This window comes from Colossoma macropomum, unplaced genomic scaffold (assembly GCF_904425465.1).
Source record: "Colossoma macropomum unplaced genomic scaffold, Colossoma_macropomum, whole genome shotgun sequence".
Lineage (NCBI taxonomy): Eukaryota > Metazoa > Chordata > Actinopteri > Characiformes > Serrasalmidae > Colossoma > Colossoma macropomum.
In genome coordinates this window covers 2,577,269-2,597,852 of record NW_023494800.1, presented here as the reverse complement: position 1 = coordinate 2,597,852, position 20,584 = coordinate 2,577,269, and the positions used below count along the sequence as shown (strand labels likewise).

The 20,584-nt window shown below is 42.8% G+C and overlaps 1 protein-coding gene across 2 annotated transcripts in view; it reads left to right on the top strand.

Moving 5' to 3' along the window:
- The first annotated feature begins 227 nt into the window (after positions 1-227).
- The window catches only part of larp1 (La ribonucleoprotein 1, translational regulator), a 64,983-nt gene continuing 44,626 nt past the window's right edge, over positions 228-20,584 (top strand). For both annotated transcript variants that reach the window (XM_036587447.1, XM_036587446.1), the window contains exon 1: positions 228-904. In XM_036587447.1, the coding sequence (XP_036443340.1) occupies positions 571-904 (334 nt within the window). In that variant the 5' untranslated portion in view covers positions 228-570. The remainder of the gene's footprint in view (positions 905-20,584) is intronic.

Genomic DNA, 20,584 nt, shown 5'->3' with positions numbered 1-20,584 from the left:
GTTTATTTATTTATTTATTTATTTTGTTAGAATAGCATTTGAGACCCTTTTTGCGAACTTCTTCGTGTTTCTTAAGCAGTTCTTGAGATCCTATGTTAAGTTTTTCTTATGAAGGCTTTGGTGAATCTGTCTCCTGATTCAGATTCAGATTCGTCTGGTTTACTGAAAGGGTGCGGTTCAAAGGAACCGATTCGCTGGCGAATGAGTCGAACACCGCCAGCGTGCGCGTTCCCGTGGGTGGCGTGGTGGAGTTTCACCCAGACCAGACTGGCGGAGGAGATCAGCACGAATATAATCTTTTGGGGAGAAATTGATTACTGTATGGTGGTGGATCGTTCCCTTTTTCATATGTTTTAATCTGAATCTGCCACTCTGCGTCTTAGACTGAATCTTTTTGGTCTAGGAGTGGAGTGGAGTGGAGTGGAGTGGAGGACAGATTCGAGGAACCGCAGGAGGAGCTCTCAGCAGTTCAGCAGGGACTGGATTCTTTTTTTTTTTCCTGGTCGGTGAACTTCAGAGCACGTTTTTGGGGGGCTGCGAGGCTGCGAGGAAAGGACAGAGGAAGGAGAAATGGCCGCTCAGGTGGAGACTCTCCTACCGAGCCACCCTCTGCTGAAGAAGGCCGAGGAGGAGCCCGAAGGCCCGCCGAAGAAGGAGCTCCAGCAGCCCGAGGGAGCCTGCGGGAGAGCCGGCCTCGAGCAGAGCCTGAAGCAGGAGAAGGAGAACGTGGATCAGGAGATGATGATGGTGGTGGAGTCCGGCACCAAGAGTGGACGAAGCGTGGAGGAGAGTGCGAAAAGGAGTAAAAAGGAGTTTACTGAAGCTCCTCCGCCCAAGGTGAACCCCTGGACTAAGAAGCTGAACGCGGTGACCGTGGTCAGCGTGAACGGACAACCGCACAACGGTTCGTGGCTGCTTTGTTTACCTCTATTTACCTTTTATTTGCCTCTGTTCAGCTTTATTTATCCTGTTTCGGGCCAGCCTTGATGTTGGTGGGCTTTGCTGGAGCCCACAACCAAGCTGAAGTCAGCATGTTGTTCGAATTTTCCCGTTCCACCTTAAATGGTGCAGCAGTCACGTTCAGGCGCCTGAGCCGCATGAATGTAACTGCTGCACCATTTAAGGTAGAACGGGGAAATTCGAACAACAAGCTGGCGAACAGGGACGCCAACTGTCATACTCAACCCAGGCTAACACACGTGTGCCCAGTATTGCTTTAAGGGTCTTTTAGAGTCGTTTTTTGTGAGATTTTAAGTCTAAATAGTCTGTTTAGCGCTTTCCAACACTTCCCTGCTCGGTTATCCAGCTAAAAACAGACAAAAAACCCCGACTGGGCAGCTAATCTGTTTATACGGACGAGATTCTTAATGACATGTGGTTGTTAGCTTAGCAGGGAAGCTAACGCTGCTTGTGGCTGTATTTTGGGGTATTTTGTGCAGCTGTTTCTCGTGTTTGCAGACAGGGAAAATGTGATGGGGGTTGAATCTGTCCAGCCCGGTTGAAATAAGTGGTTTGGGGGGCTCACCGAGCGTAAAAGTCGCTGAAAGCTCGTTTCTGACGGTGCAGTTAGCTTTAGCTTCAGCTTTAGCATTAGCCGCACCGCTAGCTCTGCCCCAGTGGCCGCAAATGAGCAGAATTTCCGTCTATTCAGCGACCAAAACTATCAAATGTGACAAAAGGCCCACATTTCTGCAAACATAGATGATGTTGGTCGCTTTTAAGCTTCATTTAAGGCTCTTTTGAACGGCCAGCGCTGCTTTAGCTAACAATAACGTTAGCCGCCCGGGCCTACCGAGCTAGCAAAGCCCGCAAAACTCACTAAAGGGGTCTCGATTTTGAGGCTGTTGTTCGTCTAATGGACTCATTTGTGTGCTGGGTGGACAAAACTGTCAAGAAGAGATCCACAGTTATCTAGAACTTTTAAATCTTGATCTGGGTTTGTTGTGGAGAATCACGTGTGGAATCCACGTGTTTGCGTCTCGTCCGCTTTTACTGAGCGTTATTTCCCGTTAAATCTGCTTATTTTTCTGCTTATTGGTGGCGTTTTTAAGCTGAAATGCTCTCCTCGTGTTTTAATGTGCGCACAGTGTCAGTCTGCCTGGTTAAGGCGGTTAAAATGGCTTAAATAGTCGGACGTGCTATCTGTAGTTAGCTTCAGCCTCTCTCGCAGCCTGTTATGTAACATCAGCAGGACATTCGGACGTTTTATTAAAGCGAATCAAGTGATTTAAAGTCTTGTGATGAAATTTCAGTTCGCTGAAGTTCGTCCAAAACGGTGGAGGACGTGCAGAATGACGATGAATGATGGGGAGTTCATGCTAAAACTTTCCCATAATCCTCCAGCATGAAGACAACGTGGTTTGAAACCATGTGACTCGACAAAATGTTGAGTTTGGAGGTGTAGATGATGGAGATGAGCAGCTCACAGGCTCTGTAGGCGAGCTTTGCGATAGATATTGGGGTGTTTTAGAGCTTGGCTGGTTTAGAGGAGGTAAATAAAGCCCTTTTGGCCTCTGGTGGTCCCTCCCTGCCCCCCCAGAGTGGAGCTGCCGGGCCTGCACAGACAGCCTGTGTGGTTAGGAAGACAACAACAAGCCTTAAATACAGTTTATTGGAGCAGCAGAGAGATGGCCAGTGCGATTTGGATGGGGCTTTAGAACAGACAGCTTAGTTTTGTACAGTAAATACAGATTATTAAACCTCTGGAGCGCATTAAGTAGAGATGTATCCAGGGTTCATGCAGCGTCTTAAAGTCTCAAGTCTTAATAAACTGAACAAAAATTGAAAAACACTTTTTACTGGAAAGGTTTTACTTGTAACCTGGCAAAAACGCTCGCTTTAGTGTCTGGTGCAACCACTGTTTGGCTGTAGTGGGTTGACATTTTTAGGGAAAAGTCCTGAATTGTGTTTATCACACTGCTGCCAAATGGAGAAAACAGAATATGGCATTTCTATTTTTGTTTGGTGTAAATAAGAAATATGTCAGAAGAAAGAAAATATTTTTTATTTTATTTTTTTTTTAAATATATAGAAGTAAACATGTTCCAATTTAAGTCGATGCCTAAAGGCTGTGGTGAAAATAATCAGTGACTACATTTCTGTCCAAAGTTTATATTTATTTACTTCATAAAAAGATTTTTTAACACCTTCAAAAAGTTTCAGTGTAAGCCGTGGAAACTGAACCTGGCGGTAACATTTTGTGAATGTCGACAACTGTTTTCTCTTCAACTTTAGCGGGAAAAGTGTTGGTCGAGATCTGAAATCCAACATTGGAACTGCTTTTTGGGGAAAAATAAGTGTTTAAAGGAAAGCTGCCACTTTTCCGCTCTCACAGAAAGAGACAAGCGGAAAAGACTACAGCATTTCTAAATTACTGTTGTCGGAACAAAAACCTCGTATCTCCAAAATGGTAACTTTACAGAAGAAGGAAAAAACATACTCTACTTTTAATGTAAGTCTATGGAACCAGACATTTTTCAGAGTAATTTTTGGTCATTTCTTTTGGTCCATTCATCATGAAATTTGCATATAATATAAACGGCAACAGGTATTTTCAAATTGTCAAAAACTGAAAAACGACAAAAATGGAAATACGAGGTTTTGTTCCAACAGCAGCGAAATGGAAAGAGCTCAGACAGCTCTATACAGCGGAGGAACAGGATCTCACACAGAATGATTTAGAAATACTACTACTATTAATAAAAATAATAATAATAAACAATATTTATCGGTCAATTTTGGGGATCCTCAGAAGTTGCAACAAACATGAAATTAGAGATGGAAACGTGAAACTTTTACTGATAAGACAGAACTTATGCGACGATTTTAGCCGTAAATGTCTTTTACGCTGAGCATCATTATCCCTAAAATGAGTTTGGCTGAATGAAGCTGCAGAAATTGCACATTTTAACGCTATCGCTTGAAATTTGGTTCAAAGAATCAACGGAATAATTAATATTAGGCTAAATCTAATATCAGTCAAAAACGTAAATGGCAGACGTGACTGACAGCCTGGCAGCATATGCGTCAAGCATGCACAGGTGTTCATACATCATGTGTTTAAGTGTCTGACTGTTGTGGCTGTATGGAATTTTTTTTGTGTTGTTTTTTCTGTTTTGAGGTCATAAAAAGTTTTTGTGTTTGATGTGATGGTGGTCTACACAAAATACAAAACCTCTACTTCAGTGAAGGCAGAGATACTGTTGGAGGGGAACTCCACCGATTTTGGGAGATCACTTGATCATTCAGTAGTTTCGATGTGAACAGTCATTCAGAGTGGTTCGGTGTGAAATGCGCTTTTCCAGAGAAATTTACTGAGTCAGAATTGTTCACCCTTATAGTAATAGGAACCAGACGTCCGGCGCGTTCAGTGGCTCTAGAAGCTACATCCCGTCAAGTTATTACACCAAATGGATATAAATGCGTTGCTCGATACCTGAGACACTGTTCTGTGATAGTTCTGTCATAACGTTGCCTGTAGCTACAGCTCTTCAGTGTGTCTAAGGCCAGCAGCAGCTTTTGTTTCCAGTTTATTTTTAGTTTTCTTACCTGTTTTGGAAGATGGCCGAGTGTGTGGAGGACTTTGAGGAGGTCTGTTTCTAAAATGTCGTAGAGCCAAATGGATTTGAACCAGAAAACACTAAGGAGTCGCAGCGGGAAGGAGACTGAACCCGCCGACGCAGAGCAGCCCAGGGCGAATGGAAAGTGCTGGTCTTAACAACAAACTACTTGCTATTCTGCTTTCCAGTTTATGAGGTAGGACAGCGAGGTAAAGTCCTTGTCTTTTTCGTGTGGCCCCTGTTAGACAGTCTATTCTAAGCTATCGGCTAACTGTGATATCTGCACGGCGTCTAACGACGACTGATTTATTTCACTCACGAACGTTTCTTACTTCGATTCCAGTTTCTGCTGTAGTGAAACTGCCGGTGTGTAGATTTGCGGCTCTGCGGTCAGACCGTCCCCCAGAAGGCGTTTAGGGCGGAGAGGTGCATGCAGGGCGTTGTAAGGAGAAATGGTATGAAAATGTTCCAGTTTAAGCCGGTTCCTAAAGGCTGTGGGGAAAATAATCAGTTTATATTTATTTACTTTATAAAATCATTTTTTAACACCTTCAAAAAGTTTGTCAGCGTAAGCCGTGCAAACAAACTGGCGGTAACATTTTATGAATGTCGACAACTGTTTTCTCTTCAACTTTAGCGGGAGAAGTGTTTGTCAAGATCTGAAATCCAACATTGGAAGTGTTTAAAGGAAACCTACCACTTTTCCGCTCGTACAGAAAGAGACGAGCAGAAAAGGCTACAGCTTTTCTAAATTATTGTTGCCGGAAACAAAACCTCGTATCTCCAAAATGGTAACTTTACAGGAGAAGGGAAAAACCTACTCTACTTTTAATGTAAGTCAATGGAACCAGACTTTTTTCTGAGTATTTTTTGGTCATTTCTTTTGGTCCATTCACCATGAAATTTACATGAAATATAAACGGCAACAGGTATTTTCAAAATATGTCAAAAACTGAAAAACAAAAATGGATATACGAGGTTTTCCTGACAGCAGCGAAATGGAAAGAGCTCAGACAGCTCTATACAGCGGAGGAACAGGATCTCACACAGAATGATTTAGAATTAATAATAATAATAATAATAATAGTTGTTGTATTTTTCGTGTGGCCCATGTTAGACAGTCTATTCTAAGCTATCGGCTAACTGTGATATCTGCACAGCGTCTAACGACGACTAATTTATTTCACTCACGAACGTTTCTTACTTCGATTCCAGTTTCTGCTGTAGTGAAACTGCCGGTGTGTAGATTTGCGGCTCTGCGGTCAGACCGTCCCCCAGAAGGCGTTTAGGGCGGAGAGGTGCATGCAGGGCGTTGTAAGGAGAAATGGTACCCAGTTTTGCAGTATTTTACCGTTATCAGTGTGACATATAAAACCTTACAAGACGCGTAAGTTCCCCGGTCATTTCGGAGAGCAGATAAAATGGTGATATGTGTAGTGTAGACATACAGACGTCTGGTTCCTGTTACTATAATGGAGAACGATTCTGACTCTGAGGTTCTCTAGAAAGGCGCATTTCACACCAAACCACTCTGAATGATTTTATTTACATCTAAACCGTTAAATGATTAATTAATTTTGCAAAATGGATGGAGTTCCTCTTTAAAGTAGCCCTTATTAAAAACGTCCCCATCTGCGTTTCCTCTTGCTTACATGAGTGAATGTCAGAATGAATGTTCAGTAGCTGCGCAGTTTTTGGAGCGAGATAAAAATATCCATCCATCCATCCATCATCTAAACCGCTTATCCTTCTGGGTCGCGGTGGGGTGCTGGAGCCTATCCCAGCTGTCATCGGGCGGAAGGCAGGATACAAAATAAAGATAAAATAAGATAAATAAGATAAATAAGATAAAAATATGAAATGTCTTAACGTTGAACACAGTGGTGTGATTGAGCTTCACTGTGTGTGACTGATTTAACCAAATTGCTTTAACTCTGAAATGACCGCGCCGTCACAGTTGGGCCAGTTTAGCTCAGTAAAGTCATGTGAGTGGAGTTTAGTGACGACTCTTTAAATCTAAAATAAAGCGTGAGCTGCTTTCGCTCGTGTGCCGTGTTGCTGCTGTAGCTGTATGGTGGTGTAACTCTGCGCAGCCTGTTATCAGATTAATCTCCGTTATTGATGCGGTTGAATCTGTAATTGTGAGTGTTCGGAGCTGAAAGGCTGCCAGCGCCTGTGGAGGGATTGCGGAAGAGCGTTAAATGCCTGCAGTGAAGCAAACTGTCCCCTAAAGCCTTTACATTCCCCTACATGCCCCTCCTTCAGTGTTAGCACCCTCAGGCTTGCGCTGTGTGAGGGTGAGGGGGATTTAAATCTGTGACCTCACAGTGGAGCTGGGCGATTATATCGTCTATACGGGGAAACAGTGATACAGAAACGATGATATTTTCTGCTTCATCTATATATGTGGTACATAACAAGCATTTATTATTCACAAAATGATGAGCAACGACTGTGACAGCTGTAGGAGACGCTCGAGCCATCTGAACGTTTTCACTTCTTACTTTGCCACAAACAGAAAATGGACACTTTCAAGATCACATTTGACCGACAGCCGATTTGGTCGGACTCTGAAGATGAGACGACACTAAATTCCCAAACTGTCATCACCACTGAGCAGCTTTTCAGTCGGCAGCTGAGACAGAAGAACAGCTGAACAACCTGGAATCAGCCAGAAATGAACCCAACACCATTCGCCAAACTAAATGGGCTGTAAGATGCTTTACAGACTGGCTGGAACAAAACAACATTAATACTGATCTGGCAAAAACTGACAAAACTGAGCTGAACCTGATATTGCGGCAGTTTTATGGCTCAGTCTGATTTGGTCAGACTCTGAAGATCAGACTGCACGTTTGGCGAATGGTGTTGGGTTCATTTCTGGCTGATTCAAGATTGTTTAGCTGTTCTTCTGTCACAGCTGCCGACTGAAAAGCTGCTCAGAAAGGTGTGTTAACGGTAACGGTGAAGGCGTGTTAACCGTATCGGCAAAGTCTTGTTAACGGTATCGGCGAAGGCGAGTTAACCGTATCGGCGAAGGCGAGTTAACCGTATCGGCGAAGGCGTGTTAACGGTATCGGCGAAGGCGAGTTAACCGTATCGGCGAAGGCTTGTTAACGGTAACGGCGAAGGCGAGTTAACCGTATCGGCGATGGCGAGTTAACGGTAACGGCGAAGGCGTGTTAACGGTAACGGAGAAGGCTTGTTAGCGGTAACGGCGAAGGTGAGTTAACCGTATCGGCGAAGGTGAGTTAACCGTATCGGCGATGGCGAGTTAACGGTAACGGAGAAGGCGAGTTAACGGTAACGGCGAAGGCGTGTTAACGGTAACGGCGCAGGCGTGTTAACGGTAACGGAGAAGGCGAGTTAACGGTAACGGCGAAGGCGTGTTAACGGTAACGGTGAAGGCGAGTTAACCGTATTGGTGAAGGCTTGTTAACGGTAACGGTGAAGGCGTGTTAACGGTGAAGGCGAGTTAACCGTATTGGCGAAGGCTTGTTAACGGTAACGGTGAAGGCGTGTTAACGGTGAAGGCGAGTTAACCGTATTGGCGAAGGCTTGTTAACGGTAATGGTGAAGGCGTGTTAACGGTGAAGGCGAGTTAACCGTATTGGCGAAGGCGTGTTAACGGTACCGGCGAAGGCGTGTTAACGGTAACGGTGGAGGCGTGTTAACGGTAACGGCGAAGGCGTGTTAACGGTGAAGGCGAGTTAACCGTATTGGCGAAGGCGTGTTAACGGTACCGGTGAAGGCGCGTTAACCGTATCGGTGAAGGCGCGTTAACCGTATCGGCGAAGACGCGTTAACCGTATCGGTGAAGGCGCGTTAACGGTAATGGAGATGGCGCGTTAACCGTATCGGTGAAGGCGTGTTAACGGTAATGGCGAAGGCGCGTTAACCGTATCGGCGAAGGCGCGTTAACCGTATCGGCGAAGGCGCGTTAACCGTATCGGCGAAGGCGCGTTAACCGTATCGGTGAAGGCGCGTTAACGGTAACGGAGATGGCGAGTTAACCGTATCGGTGAAGGTGCGTTAACGGTAACGGCGAAGGCGCGTTAACGGTAACGGCGGAGGCGCGTTAACGGTAACGGCGATGCAGTGGCTGATTTTGGAGCATTACAGGACGTTTCCTCAGCCGCTCTGAGAGAGGAGCTCTCAGTGAGTGAATCTGATGAGAGATTGATTTGAGAAACAGCCGCCTGACTGAATAAACGCTGACTCAGCAGCTCTGCAGTCACAGTCAGTGAACTAATGAGCTCCATGTGCCTCAGATTAGAGTTAGACGCAGCTGATTATGATCCACATCACACCATAACATCACACCGTCGCCGTAATTCAGCCGCAGTGCTCTTTTCTGCACAGCTGAGTGGATCGCGAAGGCCTATAAAACCAGGGAGCAGCTGATTGGATGGGAGCTCATTATGTCATTATGACGTCTTATTTTGTTATTTTTAACAACCGTTTTTTTTTTCCTCTTTTAGTTATTTTGTTTGTGCTGATATTAAATAAAAGAATCCGTAGTGTGTCGATAGTTTTTCTGAAATAAAAAAAAACAATTATTGCTTGTATACAGCTGTGTGCAAAAGTTTTGGCACACCTGGCCAAACTACATTCTTTGTTTTTTTGGAGTTAAATAGTAGTTCTCCACTTAATAATGCACTTACTTTATATTTTATTAACTGAAAAACAGTTATTAATATGAATAAACATTAATATTGCAGTGTGCAAAAGTTTTGGTCAAACTACATGCTTTGTTTTTTTTTTGAGTTCAAAATAAGTAAACGCATCTGCAGCAAAAAAGATCTCCAAATGATAGTTGTTTTTTTTTTATTAACTTAAATAGAAAATATGCAATATTAATATCGCCATGTGCGAAAGTTTTTGCACCGTACTAAGTCAGCACTTTGGCAGATATCGCAGCTTACAAACGCTTTTTGGAGCCAGCCAGGAGTCTTCCTATTCTTATTTTACTAATTTTCTCCCACCGTCCCTTCCAGAACGTTTCTAGGTCCAATATTCTTGGGCCGTCTTGCACACGCAGCGTGTTTAAGATCCGTCCGCTTCAGAGCTGTTCAAGTCGGGGTCTCTGAGAGCCACTGCAAAAGCTTCAGCTTGCGTTTCTTGAAGTAGTTCATGGTGGATTTTGAAATGCTGTGGACCGTCGTCCTGTTGTAGAACCGTCTTTTCAGCTTCAGTCGCTTGACAGACTGTGTCGAGAATCTACTGATATTTGGTGGAATCCGTTCTTCAATCTAACCTGTGCTGTGTTTCCTGGTCCACTGGCTGCCACACAAGCCCAAAGTGTAATAGATCCTCCCCCCATGATTAACAGTTGGCATGGCGTTCCTTTCATCAGATGCTACTCCTAGTTTCTCCACATAAAAACCTTTGATTGGGGCCCGAAGAAGCCCATTTTTAGTTCATCAGACTTCAGCAGTTGTTCCTAAAAGGCCTCTGGCTTGTCTAGATACTGCTTTGCAGTCTTAGTTGTTTTGCATGTAATACTAAAAATATATTTGGTAGTTGGGGCATTTTTAATTTTTTGCATTTTCTGCTGATGATTTATTTTCAGGATATTTATTTTACGTCTTAAATGTATGAAGTAGACATTACACACTTGACACCGCACATGAGTTTTATAATATAATTTAACTGGTAAAACATTCTGCGCTACGCAGGCCTTTTTCGGAAGGTTTAGGATTGAAATGATGGTCCAGTCACAATCCAGAAATCCGCTGAGGGTAAACAAACACGTGCTTTTAACGTGATCCCCACGCAGCAAAATAAACAACAGGAGGCGAATTGTGTGAAATATCTGTAGCACTTTGTTGCGATGTGCTGCGTCAGGTCACGTGGGGATGGGCAATATGATGATATTTTATTGTGATTGTGACAAATTATTTCACAGCATGCTTTTCTGAGCATATCGTGGATATCGTCCGTACTTAAGGAGCGCTGACTAACTGCATGTGTAATCACAAAGTTAGCATAATTAGACCAGTTTAATTGGAGTTAGTGCAGTTTGTAAAACACTGAATAAAAGGATTATAGCATTATTATTATTATTATTATTATTATTATTATTATTATAGGATTTTTTGAATGTGGCACTACAGGTTCTGTTTTGTCTGTTCCAACTTTTTAAATCTCAGAAAAACTAAATATCGTGATGCGTATTGTGTATCGTGGAGATGGAGAAGTATTGTGATTATTATATCGCCCACCTCTAACGTCACACAGGTTATTAATGTGGAAAAACGGGGCTGTTTGGCTCGCGGGATGGAGTGATATTGGACCGAGAAAAACTGATGCTCCATCTTTCTGAAAGTCTCTCTGGGCAAAATCGTGCCGCTCCGCTCCAACTCTGCACCTTCTCACATACTCAGGTTAAAACTGAACAGGTGCTGCTGTGCTGTGAGATCTGTGACTGTGTTTGTTGTTAATTGGTCATTTTTCAGACACAGACTCCTTCAATAGCCACAATACTGGTACGATACTTGGAGCTGACCAGTATGACGATATGTATCGTTATTATGGTAAATTACATCACCGAGGCTTTGCTCACTCAGCAGGTAAAAGTGGCTCAAATCCGATCAAGTCGGGGGTCTCTGAGAGCCACTGCTAAAGCTTCAGCTTGCGTTTCTTGAAGTAGTTCATGGTGGATTTTGAAATGCTTTGGACCGTCGTTCTGTTGTAGAACCGTCTTTTCAGCTTCAGTCGCTTGACAGACTGTGTCGAGAATCTACTGATATTTGGTGGAATCCGTTCTTCAGTCTAACCTGTGCTGTGTTTCCTGGTCCACTGGCTGCCACACAAGCCCAAAGTGTAGTAGATCCTCCCCCCATGATTAACAGTGGGCACGGCGTTCCTTTCATCAGATGCTGCTCCTAGTTTCTCCACATAAACCTTGGTTTACATTTGATTGTGGCCGAAGAAGCCCATTTTTACTTCATCAGACTTCAGCAGTTGTTTAATCACAAAGTTAGCATAATTAGACCTGTTTAATTGGAGTTAGTGCAGTTTGTAAAACACTGAATAAAAGGATTATAGCATTATTATTATTATTATTATTATTATTATTATTATTATTATTATAGGATTTTTTGAATGTGGCACTACAGGTTCTGTTTTGTCTGTTCCAACTTTTTAAATCTCAGAAAAACTAAATATCGTGATGCATATTGTGTATCGTGGAGATGGAGAAGTATTGTGATTATCATAAAGTATTGTGATTAACACCGAGGCTTTGCTCACTCAGCAGGTAAAAGTGGCTCAAATCCGATCTTTTTCTTCATATGTGACACAGATGTGTGTCAGTGTGAACAGATAAACACACTGAATCTGACATTTTCAATTCCGATTTGAGACGCTTTCATATGTGGCACTGAGATCCGATACGTATCCAATCTGCAGCAGTGTGACTCAGTCTGAACAGCCAGATCGGAATTCGTGCCGCTTTTACGTCAGTCCAACTCAACATTCGTCAAAATTTCACACTGCTGAGTCTCAAATATTAAGTGATGTTCAAAGGATCCGAGGATGCGAGCCAAAGAAGTGACCGCGCCCTTTTTACGCCGAGCTCCAACACATTCTGGGTGATGAGCCCAGCTGTCAGTCAGTGAAGCTTCATGATGGCTCCTGTGATGCTGGTGAAGATGAAGCTGATCCTCTGGGAGCGACTGGCGTTCGCTGGCGGTCGTGATTGTTTACCTCTGGATGAGCCGTGAAGCAGCGTGACGCTCTGATCTTTTGCGCATGAGGGTCAGTTTAGGAGCTGATCTGTTCAGACTGATGATACAGATCACATTTAAAAGATAATCTGAACACACAAACACAAAAATCAGATTTGGTGAGAATCAGATTTGGGCCACTTTTACCTGCTGTGTGAACGAAGCCAGAATATCACAGTATGCTTTTCTGAGCATGTCGTAGATGTCGTCAGTACTTAAAAACCACTTACCAACTGCATGTTTGATTACAAATAGAGGTTAAATAGTTCTTTTTAATTCGGTTTAGTGCAGCACAGTGTGTACGTTGCTGAATACGGATAATTGAATTCATTATTTATTATTTTGAATATTTTTAAAATGGGGGTTGTAACTTGTCAGAAAATGTAAATATCGTGATGTATCGTAAAACTTACTGAAGTATCGTGATATGTAATTTCACCATATCGTCCGCCTCTACTGGCACTTAAACTCAGTATGGGCGCCTGCGAGTGTGATACGGATGCCTTGAGGTAGTTGTGATGCGCGATGTTGAGCAGACGTGTTCAGCGCCAGCAGACGGACAGACAGCAGGGAAAATCTGGAGTGCCGGTATTTGGTGGGAAGGCAGTCGTAGTTGGCGATACACCAGTTAGAGCTCAGCCTTAATAAGGACAGTTACACTGTGTTCCTGCCCTTTACTCTTTATCTGTGGGCGGGGCTGCTCTGCTCTGAGCTGATCACACACACCTCAGAGAGAGAGAGGCAGACAGAACACAGAGAGAGAGAGAGGCAGAGGCAGACAGAACACACACAGAGAGAGAGAGGCAGACAGAACACACAGAGAGAGAGAGAGAGGCAGACAGAACACACACAGAGAGAGAGAGAGGCAGACAGAACACACAGAGAGAGAGAGAGGCAGACAGAACACAGAGAGAGAGAGAGAGGCAGACAGAAGACAGAGAGAGAGAGGCAGACAGAACACACAGAGAGAGAGAGAGAGGCAGACAGAACACACAGAGAGAGAGAGGCAGACAGAGCACACAGAGAGAGAGGCAGACAGAGCACACAGAGAGAGAGAGAGGCAGACAGAACACACAGAGAGAGAGAGAGGCAGACAGAACACAGAGAGAAAGAGGCAGACAGAACACAGAGAGAGAGAGAGGCAGACAGAACACACAGAGAAAGAGGCAGACAGAACACACAGAGAGAGAGAGAGGCAGACAGAACACAGAGAGAAAGAGGCAGACAGAACACAGAGAGAGAAAGAGGCAGACAGAACACACAGAGAGAGAGAGAGGCAGACAGAACACAGAGAGAAAGAGGCAGACAGAACACAGAGAGAGAGAGAGGCAGACAGAACACACACAGAGAGAGAGAGAGGCAGACAGAACACACAGAGAGAGAGGCAGACAGAACACACAGAGAGAGAGAGGCAGACAGAACACACACAGAGAGAGAGAGAGGCAGACAGAACACAGAGAGAAAGAGGCAGACAGAACACACACAGAGAGAGAGAGAGAGAGGCAGACAGAACACACACAGAGAGAGAGAGAGAGAGGCAGACAGAACAAACAGAGAGAGAGGCAGACAGAACACAGAGAAAGAGGCAGACAGAACACACAGAGAGAGAGAGAGAGAGAGAGAGAGGCAGACAGAACACACAGAGAGAGAGAGGCAGACAGAACACAGAGAGAAAGAGGCAGACAGAACACACAGAGAGAGAGAGAGAGAGGCAGACAGAACAAACAGAGAGAGAGAGAGGCAGACAGAACACACAGAGAGAGAGAGAGAGGCAGACAGAACAAACAGAGAGAGAAAGAGGCAGACAGAACACACAGAGAGAGAGAGAGGCAGACAGAACAAACAGAGAGAGAGAGAGGCAGACAGAACACACACAGAGAGAGAGAGAGGCAGACAGAACAAACAGAGAGAGAGAGAGGCAGACAGAACACACAGAGAGAGAGAGAGGCAGACAGAACAAACAGAGAGAGAGAGGCAGACAGAACACAGACAGAGAGAGAGAGGCAGACAGAACACAGAGAGAGAGAGGCAGACAACACAGAGAGAGTGAGCGAGCGAGAGCGAGCGAGAAAGGGAGAGTGAAGACGACTCGTCACTGAATGATGTAAGACTCGTCCGTTAGTGCTGGAGCAGCATGACTGAGCGAGTGAGGCTGGTGATGTCACCGTGTGGGTCACGTGACCCGCTGTGAGGTTTTCTCTATATTTGGTTCTGGGTTTGATGCAGCGTTTGTCTCAGAATTACTCACAGATTGACCTCCAATACAGTCCAAACTGAACAGCCCAGAACCTACAGCTCACCGACGGAGTGTGCATGGAAACCCAAACTGAGAACACATTCACTGTTTTTTTGTGATGTCATAAATATGATTTACGTATGTCCACCCGTTCAGCCCCACCCGTTCAGCCCCACCCGTTCAGCCCCACCCGTTCAGCCCCACCCGTTCAGCCCCACCCATTCAGCCCCACCCATTCAGCTCCACCCGTTCAGCCCCACCCGTTCAGCTCCACCCATTCAGCCCCACCCATTCGCGCTGTTACGAGGAGTGTTTTAATCAATCAATCAACTTTTGTCTAAACTCTGAACACGTTCAGGGAGACCCTCGTTTAGTGTAGCCGAGCCAATACAGAAATCAGGGATTGAGGAGTTGGGTAGTAAAAATAAATCAAATGTTATAATAAAATAATAAAAATCAGAATATTAAAATTTAATAATAAGGTACTAATAAACCTTTAAATCAATAAACCCTTAGTGTTTAATATACAAGTTTAACTGTATATACAAAAAGCTATAATAATAGCGTGTGTATATATATAAATGTAAGTGTTTCAGTCCGACTGCTTTTGGAATCAGGCACAATGTAGTACACCCAATCAGAACTGAGCTCATTTACATAGATGAGTCTTAAAGGCACAGTGACAGATAGCGTGTTTAGAAAATAGTCATGTAAAAACTGACTTTTTGGTGCATGAAACCACATATATGTTATAAGTGGACATCAGGGAGAAAAATAAAGTATATTATATAGAATATGGGTCCTTTAAAATAACAGTATACACTAGACACCATGGAAGAGGAGGAGTTGTTGATGTTGTTGATAGTAATAGTTAAATTAATAATAATATGAATAATAAAATGGCCAAAAACTTTGGTTTGGAAATGAACTCTCTTGCCCGTCTGCCTTTGAGTCTGGTGGATTCCAAACTTACCAGGCAGGAAGATCTACAGTGTTCAGCATGGTTGTTTGGGTAAACAGGCCTCCTATTTCATATAATAAATAATTAAACTCTTTAGGAAAGTACGAACGTGTTCTTTCTCCGTCTCATGCACAGTCGGCGTTAGCTTGGTGCTAAATAAGACTGGAAACCCCATAGAGGCGCTAATGGAAATTAGCAGTATCATCACAGTGGATATTTGGTGACCAAAAACACTTATAAAGTGAAGGTTTTTGCATTAAAAGAGTGCTAAGCTACATTATTGTACAACAAAAAGTTTAAAAAGTTCATGCAGTGCTGGGCGGTGGAACGTTCTTCTCCTCGTTCAGGAGTCCATGGTTGCTTGACAACAGTACTATAAGCTAAAGGAACTTCACTTCTTAGGGGAATATTTTTAATTATCATTAATAATAACTTAATATGGTAAATTATTCACCTAAAATTTGTTTTTAAAAGCGATAAGCCCCTCAAGGCTATGCGATATTTTTGATTTTGTCAGGGGTTTTTACTCCACTTCTGCCTCAGAAAACCGTCCCTGTGTTCAAACCACAGTAACACACTGCCTCTCATGGCTTATTGCTTAATTAACTCTTTGGTTGGGGTGTCACTGTGATGCATTCACTAGTCCAGTTCCCAAAAACCTCCCAAAAACTACGCAGCACTGTGGAAATAACCCAACACACTGACCCAACAGTGGGTGGAAAAACAAACCAGCTGTGTTTAGTGTGTTGGGATTAAAAAAAAAGTTAAATAAGTGTGGAGGTCATCGACCAGTTTGGCTGTAATATATGAAATATATAGTAAAAATATCATAATCTGTATATCTCTAATATTTACCTCTTCCTGCAGTTTGCATTCGTTTGTAGTGTAAGTTTCACGTGGCTTATATTTTCATCGTTGATCTACTGAGAAAACTGCCTGAACGCATCTGTGCTGAAACAGCGATTTTAATCACGGTTTAATCGAATTAAAGCAATTTATAAAGTCTTAGATTTGTTTTTAGCTGTTTTCTTCCTTACCCTGACAAAAAAGTGACAATTTTATACTGTAACTATAATATTTTCGGCTGAAATGTTTGCCGCATCCATACAGCACAGTTATATTAGGTGGCATGTCAAAGTCAAAACATGAACAATCTATGGACCAATCAGAAAACAGCTGCTTTACTGACGGAGCTGTGCAGCTGTGGTTTGGGATATTGGGTTGATAGAGAGTAAAACGGGTTATGTTTTATCATATTTAACGTTGTTGGTCTGAATAACGGTATAGTGTAATACCGTCTCATACGAGTTTACTTATAGAGAATAGAGAAGAATTAACAATATTCTCCTCCAACTTTCAGCACTCTAACAATTTCACTCCACGTTGTTTATTTTGTGTAAACATCCTCATGAAAATTCCTGATGAGTCCTCTTTTTCTCCACTGTTTGAGTCTCTCCTCATCCATTTTGAGGTGTTATGGCAGAGCGATGTGGCGAAAATAGAAATTGGGTGTCCATCATATAGCGTCAGTCGCTAACGAGCAGCGGAAGCTTATACCCCACCAATTAGCATCGTGCCTAATCATCACAGCATCAAGTCATGTGACGTTCAGTGTCTCTCATAGTCTTGATTGTGGTTTCTGACACTGTATGACTCACTGTTATCTACAAACATCGACTAAAATACATCAGCATAGCTGAACACAGTAGCAGCCACCTGGAAGACTGAACTTTTGTCGAGTTTGTAGTTTTAATTTTTGCTGAACTGTTGCTTTAATGGTGGAATTGTTTAGCCTGAGGTTTTCATATTATAGTATTATATAAGGCATGTGCAGTGCATGTATAGTCTGATGTTGTTCTTAAAGACCAGGGGCCGTATTAAGTCTGAAATCCGATCTGCTTGGTCACTATGGACTGAATTTCGGACAGTATCTATTCCGGAATAACAGCTCCTCACTTCATAATCTCATCATGAACTCCAGATAAGAAAACAGCATCACACAAACATCCTAACTAGACTAAACCTCCTAAATCCTGTCCTAACTTTAGGATGAACCCCAACAGGGTCCTCACTTCTGTTTAAGGTCCGTTTCTATGGTTTTTAGGCAGCTGTGTCAGCAGCATAGTTCACTACCAGCATAACGAGCTCCATTTATTTCTACTGTAAAACGCTGCTTTCACTGTGAGATGATTTTCTTTTCTAACTCTGCGTTTTAAAGATCTCAGACGCTGCAGACTCGATCTCCACCGCCCCTCTGATCACCTTCGTGTGTTAATGTTGATGATGAAATATTACAGTGATGGTGGTGAATAATGAGGAGACGGAGCTGAACGTGTGTCTGTTTATTAGGAGGAGTAACGTTAGCGCGCTCGGCTAAAGCGTTTGGGAAATGGAGACTGAAACTGGTGAATGGCGACGCTCTGATAACTGGCACAAAGCGCCGACACGATATTCATAACGTTCAGTTTTATCGCGTTTTAAGTTGTTTGACCTTTTTTGTACCTCAGTTACAGTAGCTGTCTGGCTAACTAGCTTGATTACTTTGATTACGTGTTTACGTTTCAACTGTGCACGTATGGTCTGTTGCTAGGCAACAGACATGATAGTTGATTGTCGACTTCAGTCGAGTGAGTTAACTGGAGATAAGATGCTGTAAGATAAGATTCCTAAATTAAGATCAGATTCGCTTCTGTAATATGAATTTGTGAAAAATCTAATCTTGATCCGTCAGACCTTAAGACAAAAAGGCAGGAGGTTTCTGTATTACGGCCCCTGATTTCTAGATGTCTGAGTTGTGAGTTGTGTAGTTTGACTGTATAACAGAAATGCAGGTTTTGTAGGTGTAGTACTGATTAGTGCGTTTTCAGGGTAAAGTATGGGGAATTTAGATCGTGTGTCTAGTAGGGATTTGTGTTCAGACTAAATCTGATATTTGAGTGTCCGTAAGTGTTGATGATGAATGGAGAGATGACAATTTTTCAAAATTTCTGGTTAGGGGTGGGTGAACTGGTGAAAATATTACGGTATAACTTCGACATTTTCACGATACACAATATGCATCACGATAGGTAGTTTTTCTGAAATTTAATAAGTTGTAGTACCACATATAAAACTATTATATTAAACCTACAGTGATATTTTTTCCAATTAGCAGGCCTAATTATGCTCTCTTTGTATTGAAACATAGTTAGTGTTCTTTAAGTACCAACAATATCCATCACAATCGATCGCAATAACAAAATATACAGTAAAATGTATGTATATATGTATTGTGTGTGTGTGTGTGTGTGTGTGTGTGTGTAATATATATATATATATATATATATATATATATAAAAAAAATGTATGTGTGTATATATATATATATATATGTGTATGTATGGCAACATCACATAACATGACCAAGAAATCGTTTGCAACCCCTTTTTCCATGGACTCTTCATACTGAGAAGGTCGTGACCTGAGGGCTCCCAAATTTGACTAATTGTTTGACATTTAGGCAAATTTCCTCAAAGAAAAAAATTGAAATACCATCTTGTGGGATTCAACATTAAACTTTCATCATTAAAACCAGTTTAGATGTGTGGCAACTATATGCAGTGATGTGTGTGCGTTCAACCTATTGGACTGTCATTGACTACATAGCACTAGACTACGCCGGAACTATATTTCCAACTTTTGATTACATAAAGAAAAAAAACATTATTTTATTAATATTTTGTAATTTCAGACTTTTTGTAACTGTGCCATATTATCTGGATTATAAATTACACCACTGCAAATTAAGGTTTTAACAAAAGGAACTGTGATATCCCTCCTTTAGTTATTAAATTATACATTTGTTCAGATATTTACATTATTTAAGCAGTTTCAAATAATAAAACACATTAAAATTTTTTCATTTTTAAGCAGTAAGTCTGCAATAGAGAGCTGATCATACAGAGCTCGTGAACTGATGATTAGTAGATCCAGCCCCTGGAGCTTTAATTAACCCTGAGCTTTTAATAGACCCTTGTTTGTTCATCATTTCTAGCTTTAGTGAAGCCTTTCCAGCTGTTTATATGAAAGTTGTTGTGCAGGCAGTTTGTAAAAAGCCTCTCTGAGTCTTTGCTGAGTCACGGCTCCGTCCTCGTGGGCCTTCTCGTGTTTTGGCCTGGGATTTGTTGCCGAGTCATTCCTCAGACTGCTGACTGAGGTTGAGTAAGCGTTTATGAGGCGGAAGAGGAAAAGTCAGGCGTAACGTCACTGCCGCAATCCCGTCTCCCGAGCGGTAACCTTAGCCCTGCTGTGTTTTAACGTGGTCATCCTGGCTTACGCCATCGGATCCCTTCCCATTAAACCGCGCCGCGTTCAGCGAACCACTGAGAGCTTTTAATTACTGTGTCCGTCGGTGGTTGAAGCACCCCTGGTGTAGCCTTTTCACTAATGGGAGCGATGGATGAGAGGAAGGGCTGTTCGCTTTACCTGAACGTCGTCACGATCAGTAAAACAGGAGGCTGCCATGCTGGGCTGCGTTTCCCAAAGGCAGTTTAATGGAAAGATCATTGTTAAAGGGTGGAGCGAGCATCACTCTGAATGCTCTCTCTCTACCAGTTTATGCCTGGTTTCGTGCGAGTTGTGTCTGGATTGTGACCTGATGAGATTTTGACACATTACTCACATAAACACAGAAGCAAAATTGCAGGTACAACTTTGAACAGTTTAACTCACCTGTGTAAGATCAGGACTTTGAAAAAGGCCAGGTCAGTTTTGGCTGATCCTGTCCACCCGGTTTAAGGAGTTTAAGTCGCTTCCGTCCAGACCCATACATTTTGCCAGTATGCAGGGCAAACAGACTTAAGAACCCATTTGTCCCGGCCCTCTAATTTAACCCTGTGGGGTTTTTAGCTTGGATTTATTGTTTATTTATTACTGTCTGGTGTTTTTGGTTGGGTACTACTGACTGTACAACAAAAAAACAGATCTTTGATCCTTGGAATGCATCTCTGGTTAGTCAGACTGACATCTGTTTGCTGTGTGGTGCTTAGTATGCAAATCAGCTCAGGGGGAGGAGTCTCGGTATTGGGAGGAGGTTTGTTGGCTTGGGGAGATGTACGTG